The sequence below is a fragment of the Musa acuminata genome, chromosome BXJ1-5 (genome assembly GCF_036884655.1).
Source record: "Musa acuminata AAA Group cultivar baxijiao chromosome BXJ1-5, Cavendish_Baxijiao_AAA, whole genome shotgun sequence".
In the NCBI taxonomy this organism is placed as follows: Eukaryota; Viridiplantae; Streptophyta; class Magnoliopsida; order Zingiberales; family Musaceae; genus Musa; species Musa acuminata.
The window spans coordinates 5,628,567-5,644,402 of NC_088331.1; the positions used below are offsets into that span (position 1 = coordinate 5,628,567).

Consider the following 15,836-nt stretch of genomic DNA (forward strand, 5'->3'; position numbering starts at 1 on the left):
TATTGAAAAGATATATGATAATAAAAATTAGGTTATTGTTGATGCTCTAATTAAGCATTCATCTTAACTTATTGATCTGATTGTATATTATTTCTATTCCTGTAATTAATTACTTTTAATATTTCGATCTTTATATTTTTAAAAATTATATTAATATTCTTATATTTATGAAAATAAAGTATTTAATCTCATTTCCCCTCGTGTTGTCGATTTTGTTGACAGAAATATCATAGGGTTTGTCATTAAAACGTGCTAACTTTATCTTATTTCAATTTATCATTGAGCGCATACGGTATTTTTATCAATAAAATCGAAAGCGCGAGAAGAAACGAAATTAAATATTTCACATCGTAGATCCCAATATAATTTTTGAATATATACGAATTGAAATACTAAAGGTAACTAATTAAATATCTTACTTATTATACATCACTTATATATTCTTAGTTTTGTTCTATTAACCTTATTCTAAATCATTAAATTTAAATATTTCAGTTAATATTATAATTATACACCTCTCATATCTTTCTAAGTTAATTTTTGATATATATATATATATATATATATATATATATATATATATATATATATATATATATATATATATATATATATATATATATATATAGAGAGAGAGAGAGAGAGAGAGAGAGATAAGTTGAAGAGTCTGCCATGACCACAACCTTATATATATATATATATATATATAGAGAGAGAGAGAGAGAGAGAGAGAGGGAGAGAGAGAGAGAGAGAGAGAGAGAGAGAAGAGAGAGAGAGAGAGAGTTAAGATGAAAAGTCTGCCATGACCACAACCTTATTTGTCAGGGTTGCAAACATTTGCTGAAACCTCCACCATCTCATGTCAGCAAGAAGGAGATCATGTTAGGAGGTCAAACATTGATGTTTCATTACTGCCATCAAATCCATAGTTATCATTAGCTTACAACCACGACAAACACATTCTTTGAGATATTCTGATCATCTTTACTTTTGGTATCTTTAGTGAAAGAAAAAGCTTTGATGCAAAGGACCCTTTGGGCTGAAAGCAGTGACCTAATCATGGCCATTGCTTTTCCTTTTGTTCTCACACTTTTCCATCAGTATCCAGTCTTTGCATGAGAATCTGCAGCAACCTATGATTCATCATGAGCTGAGGGCTAAAATGATTGCTTGCAACATGCTTTCACCTCTTCCTCATTCCACTCACTCCTTCAGAATCACCATGAGAGAGACTCCTATGCACGCAAAACCAGTACTCCATACCAGATCTCTGACTTGTATGACAAAGTGCTACATCAGTCAAGCTCTAGCACACAAGAATTTGGCTTGGCATGATATAGATAGATCTCCTAACTCCAGCTAAAAGAACAGACATTAATAGTCTTTGGAACCTTCATCCACTGGTGTTCTTTGAGGCAAACAAGCTATTCCAGCTTTTATCAAAATGGAAGGCATAAACCCAAGTTCTGAGAAGGCCATTCCTGCCCCTGTCATTCCCATCCAAGCTTGTTCTGTATGAATGAGAGAGAGAGAGAGAGCTACACATCCTCTCTGTTGAAGAGACTAATTAGATCAGATTGAGTCACTGCTCCGACACCACTGACCCACACTCGGCCTCTTGGGAGAAAAGAAGGGAAATGTTCTCTGCAAAGCTTCCTTTGTCTTGCAACCTCCCATATGTGGAGTGTCATTTCCCCTTTTGCTTTTCCAATTTCAAAAGCTCTTGAAAGGGGGGAAAAGAGTTGCCTTTTCTTTTAGCTAAGCATAGTGGCTGAGAAGAATTGGATATACCAATGAGTTCTGACTTCTGAGGATCTGTTGTGTGCCATGCAAAAAAGCAACTTGGAAAGAGGGATGCATGAATGAATAGTCTATGGTTATTGTCTAAGCCCTACTAGTCTATGTTCTTTCAAGCATGTCTGCAATCAAGACCTGTTGTCTTGCAAATGCTGAGTGCATAACTCCAAATAAGATTCTCTGAACAAACAACTCAGGAACACAAATCTAGATCTCTTCACATGGACCTAGATGACTTGATAAATTAAAGTTCTCTGCATGTTTGCATGAATATCCAGTGTCACATGAACCAATCTAGATCAGTGTAATGCATTATGGGATCAGGATTGTGGGGCTAAAGCAGACAAGAAGTTCTAATCTTTGATTGAAATCCCTCTTCTTATTTTAATTTTTTCCCCTCCTTTTTGTCAGTCAAGAGAGATCTAAACCTGTCTTCCTGTTCAGTGGGTCACATGTGGAAAGGGAAAGGTCATGTGAAGTACACAGAACATGTCTACAACTAATTAATCATCAAAACAACTTGTCATATGTGGAATAGAATCTTCCACAATATTCAAATTCCATGAATTCATACTATGCAACATTTCAAGCTTGCTGAAACCCAATACTCTGAATGACTTCAAGATATGTATATCTCTGACTGGCTCTTTTAGCTGAAACACAACTTGCCTGGAAGATTAACCAAGGCAAAGAGTGAGCAAATAGAAAAAAAAAAGTTGATAGTTCAATCTATTATCAGGGTGGTTCTAGATATTTGCATCGACTATATAATTTCAGTAAATGTATAAAATGATGAAAAATTCAATTTCTGTGCTCAGTTCAGTGTCCAGCAACTCTGTTTGCTTTGCAGTTGAATAGTTAGAAACTTTCAGTGGAATAAATCTCACAATTTACTTTCTCCACTTAGTTGAACAAATGAGAACCATGTAAACATGTCAGTTAAGTTAAACAATATCACAAATTTATCCTATGTGTTCTGCATACAATTAAGATGGATCTACAAGTCATGAATTATCTTCAGAGAGGAAGCATATGTGAAGCTATCTGAAGTTCCTTTGCTACATCTTTGTTAGTGAGAAGATTACTGAAGTAATCTCTAATCACAAAACATCATCCCAAATCACATATGGAACATCTCACCTTAGATATTTATCACAGGAACAGCCAATAGATTATGACATTGCATCACAAGTGATTACTTTCAGATGAGGATTAAGTATTTCATCAACTTCTTTTGAGAACAGTGGAAGCCATGGGCTTGTCTTGAAGGCTACGAATATAACAGAAATGAAGAAGAAACATCTAAAGAAGCAATAAAGGCTAGGCATAATATGATCACCAAATTCTTTGAAGATTATACACCATTTTTTCTTAGAATATAAACAAAGTATTATGTGACATTTCTGCTGCAGCTTTACATTAATCTATATGTAGTCATGAGGTCACATGGATACTTGAAGTTTCATGAGCAAAAGTCTTATACAAAGATTCTTCTAAGTACATCTCCATGGCCAAAAATAGTTTTCTGAGCAAACAAGTACTCTAAATTTCCTAGAAATGCCTTTTTCTGCACAAATATTTCCTTGAAATGCCCAGGACTAATTTTCTTCCAGTTGACAATAGGACTTTTAGTGCTTGTCATCATAACCCAAATACTTTTTGTCATATCAAGTAAATGATTGAAAGTGTTTTATCAGTGAGAAAAGGAAAGTTATAATTGAGAAAAGTTCCAACTTTCAATTGCTTCCATGGACTGGAAATATTCACACACCTCTATAGGTATATAAAAAAGTGAGAGAGTGAGAGAGATCCAAAAATGCATAGCAGAGCCAGCAGGAACAGGCTTCCTTTTCTTACTTGTGTTGCCATGGCCTTCTTGGTGGAGAGGTGTGGAGAGATGGCTGCCTCTATGGTGTCTCACAGACCAGTGCCTGCTCCTTTCCTCACCAAGACATACCAGATCGTTGATGACCCTGACACAGACCACATTGTCTCCTGGGGTGAAGATGAGACCACCTTTGTGGTCTGGAGGCCGCCTGAGTTTGCAAGGGACCTCCTTCCCAATTACTTCAAGCACAACAACTTCTCCAGCTTTGTCAGGCAGCTCAACACCTACGTAAGCTCCTTGGAAGTGCCTTCTTGCAGGAATGCTGATTCCTAACGGAGTAAATCTGATAGGCTTTTTGTTGACACCATTGCAGGGATTCAGAAAGATAGCTGCAGATAGGTGGGAGTTTGCGAATGAGTTCTTTAGGAAAGGGGGTAAGCATTTGCTCTCAGAAATCCACAGAAGGAAGGCCTCTCAAGCCCCTCAAAGCTACAACCACTTGCAACACCAGCTCTTGAATCACTCGCCGCCGCCACATCACCTTCCAGATGAAGCGAGCAGTTGGATTGAGCCTCCTCCGACCGCAGCAGGTGGAGACGCCGACTTCCTCTCGGCTCTGTCGCAGGACAACCAGAGGCTGAGGAGGAGGAACTCCCTCCTCCTGTCGGAGCTCACCCACATGAAGAAGCTGTACAATGACATCATGCACTTCCTCCAAAACCATGTCGCATCGGTTTCCACAGATCAAAGTTGTGCTGATCCTAGAGGTCATAGGCTAGTGATGGACTCGCAGTCAGGATCACAGTGGCACAGGGACGAAGGCAGCATCAAGCTCTTTGGTGTTCCTCTTCATGACAACAAGAAGAGAGTGCATCTTGAAACTGAATCAGAGACTTCAGAGAAGTATCCATGAATTGTTTGAAGAGGAAGAGATGTACATGAGACTGTGTAATTGCTTGAGGAATGCCTCAGTCGAATAATATGTTCTTTAATTTGCATCTTATTATTTGCATGATAATGATAGCTCAGCACATGTTTGATCAATGTCAAAAAAAATATCTATATCAAAAGTAAAAAATCAGAAACCTCAATAGATAATTTTTTTAATCAATTATTAATTTTCTAATAAATCTTTGGATCAAGTTTTATTTTTGTCATCATACTTAAAAAAATAAATCTTTTATAGTTCATCGTTATATCGTGCGATAAAATTGAATTTTATCTTCATCACTTACACTTTTAAAAAAATAATCAAAAAATCATTAGCAAAATAATATAAAAATATATTTCAAATAACGCAAAAATAAATCCAAATTGTACTCTTTATATTCATCATTAACTTTTTTTTTTTAAGTTGTAGTGATAACATCATTACCCTATTCATAAGGTATGAAATCATTAAAATATCCACCACACCGAATAAGTTATGAAATCATTAAAATATCCAAAATTAGAGTGATAGCAACAACAAAAAAAATCATTCAAAATCATTTTTTTCATATTACCTTATAAAATTTAGTATTATTTACATGTCCATTCAAATCTTAAGATCTTTTGCTTATACTTTATCTTCTAAATTCTAATTTAATCCATACCCTATAACTATGACTAAAGTATAATGTTATATTTTAATTTTTATTATTGTTATCGATAGGAGTGCAAGATAATCTTAAAATTAAAACACGTTGACTTACTAAATAAAATGACAAAACTTCCATTATACATGATATTTTTTGACACATGTATATAGTTATAATATCTAAATAAAGAAAAACATCAATATAACATATCCAAAATTTATACACATAAAATGTTTATAAGTTATCGTCCATATCCATGCTGGCATGGGTTTGGCACATGCTCACTTTCCTATCTAATCACTATGGTAAGATACTAGTATCCTTATATACAAAATATGATCTATAGTGAGTAATCATTCAGTGAGTATAAGTCTTTATAGTTTTATTCAGGTGAGCATGTATCATGTCATATATATCATATTTTAAAATCATCATAAGATAATTAATAATAAACATATCATCCTATCACTTATTTAGTAAGCAAAACCCTACAACTAGCATATGTAAAATAAAAAAAATAAAATTCTATATTGAAATAATTCAAAATGATTATATGCACATATATGAAATATAATAAATTCATGGATTTCTACATCCCATATCATAACATAAACGTGTACTCTCATACCGTACATCATCTTAATATATACGTGTACTCTCATACATTATGTCATAATACATACATGTATTCTCATACCGTACGTCATAATGCATATATATACTCATACACTACATGTCATAATACATATGTGTACTTTCACAGTGCACATCATAGCATATATGAGCATTGCATATCGCAACATTTACGTGGACTCTCACACTATACATCATAATATATATATACACTTCAACACCGTTTGTCATAGCATATAAGTGTATTACACGTTATAATATATCCATGCACTCTGACACCACATGTCATAGAAAATATGTGCACTCCCATACCGCATATTATCATATATGTATGCATATAATATATTTTCATCGTAATTCATATATTTTTATATTTACAAATACACACATTCATATTTAGCTCATGACAATCATATTAGTCTAAACATGTTTTCCAAAATATATTATGTACATAATAATTTATATGATAACCATTTTATAATAAATTAAATTCATACTTATTTGATTAAACTCAAGACCATATTCCTTAATAATCGAATATACTAGAAAGCGATAAATTGGGAGTATAGGGTTATGAGTTAAGAACCGTACCTATTGAATTATCGATTTATAATAATTCATAAAAATATTTGATAAAATATCTCATAAAATAAACTATATTTAATCTAAAAATTCATCTAATTTTTTAACAATTCACTCTGTGAGTAAATTTACTAGTTAATATTAATCAAACCATTATATAATTCAATGAAAAAAATTTATTTTTATTATTCTAATTGACCAAATGATCTTGAATTATCATGAAATTTTATAAAACAAATAAGAAACATATAAAACTAAATACACACCAAATTTTAATTTAAAATAGAATCATTTAGAGGCTAAACTATCCTCCTAATTCAACTACAAATATTTATTCTGTTTTGCTAGAACTAAGTTTGGATTATCTAAATTTATAAACCTATTAAGAAAGGAAGTATTCACTCAATTCTAAATCTCACGTAACTATAAAAAAAATATTTTAAAATATATCAAAAGATCAAAGTCTAATCATATCTCTAAGAGGACAAATTAAGCTTAAATAGGACCACTTATCAAAAAAATAGAGGATTTTGAATACTGACACAACTCTATGCACTATTATCAAATTATGGTCATACTAGAGGCCTTAGAACTATATGAGAATAATCTAAAATATATCAAAAAATTAACAATAAATTTGAAATATAAGTTACTCAAAAGTAATTGAAAATATCAGTATATAATATCTAAAACTGAAAAGGGAAGAATTGAGTTTTTCTTACCTCAATTTTTCTTAGAGCTAGAGTTTTCTAGCTTTAGCTTTCATAGAAAAACTGAGAGAATCAATCTTCTTAAGAGTTAGAGTTTCCTAGCCTTCATACGAAAAGCTAAGATGATGACAAAAAAAAAGAGAGAAAGGGCCATGGGTTATTATGTTGGTAAAGAAAATGAAGCTAAAATAATATAAGGATACTTAAGAAGTTATGTTGAGGTCAAGGATTCAATCACATTATGTCTTATTTTAAGTTTTTTTCTTTTTTTATTAATATAATTCTATTGTTGCAGCAACTTTCAGTTTAATTTGGTTTAACAAAGAAGATATTTTTAATCTAAACTCATCATTTAATTTCAATTATGTATATTAACATTCTTAGTATAGCACTGATTTACATCTCTATTTAATTTTTAAGTACTTCATTCATACCTAAGTAGTTTATTATCCTTTATATACATGAGGTTTAACACATAAACTTCTTAATGATGTCAAACTTATTCAAACCTTGATATTCGTGAATTAAAATTTTATTATTATTTATAGTTATTATATGTATGCTTATTACCATAACTTAATCTTATATTCAAATCTGTTAGCACACTTTGAGTTATTATGTTATGCTTAACGTAAATATTAATGTTTATGCATACTCAATCAATATTTTATAAAACACTAATTTTTTTTTGAAAAGCATGTACTTCAATCATAAAAATTAAAAATATGAGTATGTTATTTATCATATTTATGAAATATATACATCACAAATCATATCACTAAATAAGGATAACATATACATTTTATTTATGCTCCTATTGACATACTAGTTATAGTTAAAAGTGTACGAGATTCAAACACTATAATAAATCTTAGTTTAATCATTACTAATATTTAGTTTGAAATAAAAATATTATAACATAAAAATATTCTTACCATCATATTATAGCATGATAATAATTTGATATTTTTAAATGATATTAATGTCGATTAGATTTTCAGCACTTCTATTCTAACCATCAAAAACAATCATCTAAGGCAAATTAATTAATTACGAGGTCATATATACATATTTTTGGCTTTTGTGAGATAAATTATAATATATAAATAAATATAAAAATTAAGAATATTTTATATTTGTAACAAAATATAAAAAAGTTAAAAAAAATAAATATTAACAGAAATATAAAGCATTATTTGTGTAGCTATGTCAATCTTTGTGAGATAAATTATAATATATAAATAAATAAAAAAATAAAAAAATAATATTTATGCCAAGATATAAAAAAGAAGTTTACAAAAAAAAATATTGACACGAATATAAAGCTAAGCATTATTTGTCTGGCTATGTCAATTGGGCTACATGTATACACCAAAATTAAGAAGATTATATATATATATATATATATATATATATATATATATATATATATATATATATATATATATATATATATATGAAAAACCACATATAATAAGTAATTTAAAAAAGGAAAAAAAAGTAATTGTTGGGCTGATATATTTGAAGACGAGCTTAATGGGCCGTCATTTTACGGAACGGGACGGCGGTGATGACTTGGCATTAAAGTCTCCCAATTGACCTAACCAATTAAGAGAGGGGAGAGAGATCGCCGACTACGGTTCACCTCTCCTCTCCTCTTTCCATCGATCCCTCCTGACCCTCTTTTCTTCTCCCTTTTGTTTTCTGTGCCCGCTGTTCGAAATCAAGCAGGCCGCGATCGATTCCTTGGTCCTCCTCCGCTTGGCGATCGAAGATGCACGCCGGACCATCCGGATTCCGTAAGCATCCCCCAGCCCCGTGTTTGCGATTCTACCGGTGATTGGTTCAAGTATCTTTGTCTTCTTTTTCCTGGTTTCTTGAAACCCTCGTTCTGCAGACAATGCGCCGGTCACGCGGACCCTGGTCATCACCAGCGCCATCCTCACCGTCGCTGCTGGGCTGCACGGCCGATCTCAACGCCTCGGGTTGTCGTATCAGGTCGGCTTCGCTGCTGTTTCTGTCTCGATTCGCTTGCCATATCGTGCTCCTTCGGGTCATTCTTCGAATGAACTGATTATTAGAGCTTCAAGTTGAAGCCCTGGGGTCACTTCTTGAATTTTTGTTTGGCAATCATAGCCCAGAATACGAGTTTCAATTTGAGATAGGGATCTTGAGATATGGTTTTAGATAATATTCTTGTGCCTACCCTAAGCCTGAAGTCGGCATATGCATATTAAAGCTCGATTTCTCAAATCTATATGTTATCTAGGTTTGGGCTTAATGAAACTATGTGTACTAGGCCTTGGTTTTAGTATTTTAGTTCACAGAATGATGAACTGAAACCACCCAGAAGGGTCACTTGTGTATGACAAATGTAGGTGCCTGAAGCATGAAAGTAAAGTTTGTCATTCTTTAAAAATTGCATCGAAGAGTAGCAGAAAATGATAAAGTGGCCTTTGGAGATGATGCAAAGAGAAGCAATGGATTTTCATAGCATGATTAAGGAAAAGAATGGAGAGGCCAATTGTGGATAAAAATAATTTGAAGAAAGGGGCAAATGAATTTTATGAGGATGAACATTGGTACAGCGTAAGATTGCTACTTTGTGACACGGGGATCATAATTCAAGTCACAAAAATAACCTTTCTATTTATAGAATTAAGATTGTGCATATTGACTCTCCCTGGAACAGTGAAATAACCTACATTAGTTGACATGATTATGTCGAGAAAGCATCTTCATATTCACTCAAACCAAACCAAGAAACCTGAAAAATGATCATGACTACCAATTTGTAGCAAGAAGATATGGATTTTTTAAGATTGTGAAAAACTGTGTAAAACAACGTACTGTGATTGTCAGCTATAACATACTTCTCATGTAGGTCTTAACTAAAACAAACTTGTATATATATACCATGAATCTCAAAATAGATAACTGATGAGACAAAAAGAGGAGAGAGAGAAACAAAAAGTTATGATTCACAACCTCAGTTATGACATAGTGAATATGAAGATGCTTTCTCAACATAATCATGTCAACTAATGTAGGTTATTTCACTGTTTGTTGGTAAACCTCTGTTTACTTTCTTGGAAATATATATAAATTATCTGTGCCAATGTATGGCAAATTTAGTCTGGAATGCATATTAAGAATACTGCCACTATCTTGTGTTTTTTTTGTTGGTCAATTGGTGTTAATCTTCAGTAGCTCATACCAATTAAGTACGCTTCTTGTTAAAAATAATAAAAAATATCATTTAGTTTTTCAGAATTCATTGTAGCAAGTTGTACTTTTTAATGGTTGATAAAAAAGGGCACCATCATCTTAGGATATTTTAGTTCTTCAGAAATGCCAAACCTCAACATATATGTTGTCAATGATCTTTTGTGGTTTAGTTACATCCATTTTTTATATTTGTTGCATTTTCAACATCAAGGATTTGGGGATCAATTGGAGCTGTTGAAATAATTTTCTTGGTAGCTAGAAATAGATTCACTGTCAGTTGGTCTATTCTTGCAGGATAGGGACAGGTACTCAGAAGCTATATTGTCTTAGATTATTAAGTGCCGAATATTTCCAATATAGTCAAAACAAACTGTCTCAGCAGTATATATTTCAGCGCTTATAAACATCAGAAATCCTGAAAGATGAGTAAATATTATAGCTGAGTGGCTGGAGAGGATCTGTGTAGCCCCAGATGATTGGGATTTGTGTCCTGTTATCGTCCTTGTTAATAGATGAATGTTTTTTACAGATTTCTGGATATTTGAATAGATTCTCATAGATCTCTGGGTATGTTACTGTAGTTTGGATATCAGTATCTTTTATAAACATGTAAGCAGAAAGTCTTAAAGCTTTTGTATTAATCGGTGGGAATAGTTGGAACTTATGGCATCATATTATTCTATTTGAGACAGCTTGTTAATTGTATATATTAACTAGTGCCTAATATTTGTAGAGTAATTAGAAAAATTTCCTTGCTACTTTTCCCTGTCAATTTTTACAAGATCACCAATTTAACTTGTAATAAGTACTTCTCTTATGCAGGATGCTATTGAGAACCGTAATATTTGGAAGTTTATTCCATCAGTTTTTGCCTTCTCATCATCTCCAGAATTAATAATTGGACTGTATTTGCTATATTACTTCAGAGTATTTGAGAGACAGATAGGATCTAATAAGTACTCAGTAAGTATTTCCTTTTAGTTGTATATATCCAAACATTTTGTTTTTGAAACTATGTGCTTAAACTTTTTGAAAGAACAGACCATGTGATTATTATATTCTCTTAACCAGCTTAACTGATTGTGCACAATTTTCATGCAAACAATGCATTCAGGATGATGACTGAACCTTATCTAATTGCAGCTTCTATTTGGAATGGTTCCTAACTTTATAGTTGTTAAAACATGCAGGTATTTGTTCTGTTCTCTTTGATAGTATCAACAGCTTTTGAAGTCCTGGCTTTGGCACTTTTGAAAGGTATGTGATATTTAGATTAATAAACTGAAAATATTATGTTCACATGGAAAATATTATTTTCTATTTGGTACAGATTCTCGCACAAGTGCAGCTGGACCTTATGGTCTTATATTTGCCTCCTTCATACCCTTCTATTTTGATATTCCTGTTACGTCACGGTTCCATATGTTTGGCATGAACTTTAGTGATAAGTCAGCCATATACTTTGCAGGCTTTCAGGTATTCAACTTATTTTCTTCTTCCTTTTTGGTTTGTCTCAATGACTACTGCATCTTACCTCATTTTCGTTTCTCCAGCTTCTTTTATGTGCCTGGAAAAGTTCATTCATGCCTGGCATATGTGGCGCTCTTGCTGGTTTTCTTTTTCGTATTAATGCTTTTGGCATCCGCAAGCTAAAGGTTATGACTATCAGCTCTTTGAATTGGCTTTTGTAAATGCCATTGACCATATTTTGGCCATGTGTGAACATTAAGCATCTTTCTTGCTTATCTGTGCATTCTGAATTTCTACATATTTTTAAACATATGCAGTTTTCATGCCATTTTGCAAAGTGATCAACGAGCTAAAGCATTGGAAATGTTCCTATAATTTCTCTTTCCAACCTTCAACCAATGATGGGAAGATCATTTGTGCATAGTTGGACAATATTCTCCATATACAATACAACATAGTTCAACAAAGTGTTTGGGTTCCTATCACAAGCTAAATACTAACAATGAAAGCGAGCTATAATTGAGAGTATTTGAGGAGTCGGCTTGTTGAAAATACAACAGACATCAGCTTGTTGAAAACCAGAACTTCTGTTGCTTTCAGAGAGTTCCATCGTATCTTGTTAAAAATACAACAGACATCAGCTTTGGCAGATATCAGTAGAAACCAGCTGGTGTCCCAGACTGAGCATTTTGGTGTTAGTTACTTAGTTGAACAAAAATGGTCTACTTAATCAAAAACTTATTCATTTTGCGAAACTTCAAACATTGTCCACTGTTGGTTGTTGATGTTTTGTTAAATTTTAAACCAAATCTCCCCAGGAAGCACTATGGCAGCAAGTTACAATTCATTACCCAATTAAGACATGTTTGTGGATCAATGTTTTTGATGTATAACTATTTAATGATATTTGATAAACAAACATCTAAACTGATTTTAACACTTGACTTGACCCTAAAATACCTATAACAATTTCAGTGTAATTGTTAGCAAAAATTGTCATTGATATGTTTTTTTGCTAATTATCTAAATTTTGTTATTTAAACTGAGGTATGATCCATACAAATATATGTCCCCTTTATATTATTTTTACAAGGATGATGGGTATTTGGAGAAATGGCTACTTAGGATAGGTTTCTTGCATTTCATTGCTAGTTAGTGGTGTTTTTCAATCACTGCTATCTCTGAAGTAGGAAACTCTAGCCTATTATCATCAGGCTCTGCAGTTAGTAACTATAGGTTGTGCAAGTTCGTTACACTTATAGTTTCAACTTGCTAAGTGCAAAGTGTTGACAAAGGTTTACTGGAAAAGCTTTCTTAGGTCTCTATTTGTTCTAATTTTATGATAGCTATATCTAGCTATTTTAGTGAGTCCCATTCACAGTAAGCCAAGATAAAGTGTACTGGAACTGAGTAAATTATGAATGCCAAAGTGGCAGAAATCAACAAGAATGGTTATATTCAATCCTAATGAAGTTTGATGCGAATGCTTTAAACACATTTGTGCTTTCAGAGTAATATGTTTTGTCTTGGACCTTTTCTAAGGCATCATAATTTTGAATCATCTTGAATATGCAAACTTCATTTTTTTGCTAAGCTGTGTTTTCCATTATATAGTTTTGAAATGCTCTGACATCTCATTTAGTTTGATTTTTATTGGCTGTTCAATTCCTGATCGTTCCTTTACTCGATCTATACGCAGTTCCCCAAAAAAATAACCTCAGTGATTTCAAGGTTATTCTTCTCTTCAGCAAGTTCATCACACGCATCAAGACCAAATATCAGAGGAAATGCACATGTGCCTTATGCTGGCCGTCAGGTTTGTCCAAGCCTCTTCTCATTCTTTCCTTGAACATTCTCTGACAATTGTAATTGCTGTCTGCCTATGCACTTGACCTAGTCCAACCTGTTTTGACCAATGGACCCCTACTCATTATTATGCATGTACCTTGATTCACCCGTGGGGTTGGAAGCATAACACTAACAAGTCAGCTTTCTGTTGGTTTAGTTGGAAATATTTAGCATTTTGCAGTTAACTCTTTCAGAACAATATAGCGTGGATCTGCCAAGAGCCAGCAATTGTTTTTAATATATGACTTCTCAGCCCATCTAGAAGCTGCAATAGCTTTTTTTTTGTATAACAGAGCTATTTACTGGTTTAGTTTCTCAGATCTTGGTTTTCTAGCTAATGATGTTGAACTAAATAAAGGCATTCTTTTAGCTGCATGTAAATACTCTTTATCTATCAGTCATGACATACACATAAATCTTGTGTTGGTAGGAAGACATACTGCAATCTGAAAGTAAAAGATTTATCTTAATATGATCAGAAGAATGGCATATGCATTTCTATCTTCAGAATATGTGATCATGAGCTTACTTGTTGCCTATGAAATTTGAGCTATGGGTGCTGCAAAAGGGGATGTTTTAGTGTTAAATGGATTGGCTGCTGCTGCTTTTATCTTTTTACGTATGCAGCGATTCTCTTTAAGAGCTGCTTCTGGCATTGAATCATCAGAAAGAACTTAGGATAGAGAGTAATGTTCTTCAAACTTCACTTGGTGAAATCTAGACATAGTGATTTAAAGCAAGGAGTTATATATATATATGTATGTATGTATGTATGTATATATATATAATAAAAGAAAATATGTGAAGAAAATCCTTATGGAACTGGAAGATTTATTAATAAAAGAATAATATTTAACCATCTGTAACTAAATTGTTCTCCAGCTTGTTTGTACAAAAGCTCATCCAACATAGGGAATGGTAAGATTAGTATACACAAGAAAATTATTCAATCATCTGTGAAAATATTTGTACAGCACAGGTCCTCATTGGTATGCAGAAATGTTCATTTGACATAGGAAACGGTAAGAGGACTTGTCTCTTTCTGTATAGGAAATTCTACAGCATTCTGAAGATCTTTGCACTCATCTTTATTAAGCATTACAGATGCTGGTCTTCCTACTTTGGCTGTAATTATTTTTTCATTCTCTAGATAGATATCTGATAAAAAATTGTTGAGTGGTGAGAAGTATTTGTATAGGTAACTGCAGCTTGGTGTCGATGACTTGCACTAACGTTGAGTGGTTTGTCTTCTTGATTGTGATGCAGCGGAACTATCCTTCAGTGGGACATATTCCGATGCCAGAGCCACCAGAGTCTTCCATTGCTATGTTGGTATCGATGGGCTTCAACAGCAGTGCTGCCAGGCAGGCACTCATGCAGGCTAGAAACGACATACATGTAGCCACCAACATCCTCCTTGAAGCACAGACTCGGTAAATGATGTATGGAGTCACACGTTTGAGTTTGTAGCACCCAGCAAAACACAACGATACAAGGAGAAAAGGAACCTGCAGAGTGACCATTAATTCCAGTGTGAGAATTCAATTAGGTTCTCTTACTGCATTTCCTTTTTCTTTAGCAGTTCCAAGAAATCATTCATCAGAACTTTACAATGTTGTACATCGATCTGCATTGTATAAGGCTGCATCCCATTGTCTAATATGGATGCTACGGAATCACTATCGATGACCTCACCATGATGTAAATTTATATACCTGAACACTTCTGACATTATGTTGAACTCATTATTTGCTGATCTAGGAACAAAACTTCGGTCCAAAGCAGTTTATAACCAAGCGTAGTGGATAAGGAGCTTGTTGTTTGTTTTTATTTCTGACGTTTTGTATCATACTCTTGCTTCGTTTCTACTATCCATTATCTTGCTGACGCTAGGTTATCCATCAGGTTTTTGCAGCTGAACTGCTGCTTCTGCTCTCATGATTGGCCAAAAGCAGCAGCTGCTTCTCAGGTTATACATTTTACATACCAACGAATCCTAGCACCTGCTTTTAAGTACCATTAGGCGATCTTTATTTATCTTTCTTTCTGCAACAACTAAACATGGGACGGCTGATCAATCTGGCACTTGGAGTCGTACATGTTTAGCATTAGAGCATGTAGGAACTGAATGATCGTCTACAGATTATGCCCGAAGCACGC

The 15,836-nt window shown here is 33.3% G+C and overlaps 2 protein-coding genes across 2 annotated transcripts; both read left to right on the forward strand.

The window, feature by feature from the left end:
• Nucleotides 1-3,565: 3,565 nt before the first annotated feature.
• On the forward strand, nucleotides 3,566-4,623 carry LOC135674927 (heat stress transcription factor B-4b-like). Its single transcript, XM_065185191.1, has 2 exons — nucleotides 3,566-3,913; nucleotides 3,999-4,623. The coding sequence occupies exons 1-2, from the start codon at nucleotides 3,614-3,616 to the stop codon at nucleotides 4,536-4,538; spliced, it is 840 nt and encodes a 279-aa protein (XP_065041263.1). The 5' UTR covers nucleotides 3,566-3,613; the 3' UTR covers nucleotides 4,539-4,623.
• A 4,106-nt stretch (nucleotides 4,624-8,729) lies between these two features.
• LOC135673311 (rhomboid-like protein 20) lies at nucleotides 8,730-15,457 on the forward strand. Its single transcript, XM_065182176.1, has 8 exons — nucleotides 8,730-8,929; nucleotides 9,028-9,128; nucleotides 11,181-11,321; nucleotides 11,549-11,615; nucleotides 11,689-11,834; nucleotides 11,912-12,013; nucleotides 13,528-13,644; nucleotides 14,943-15,457. The coding sequence occupies exons 1-8, from the start codon at nucleotides 8,905-8,907 to the stop codon at nucleotides 15,111-15,113; spliced, it is 870 nt and encodes a 289-aa protein (XP_065038248.1). The 5' UTR covers nucleotides 8,730-8,904; the 3' UTR covers nucleotides 15,114-15,457.
• Nucleotides 15,458-15,836: the final 379 nt, after the last annotated feature.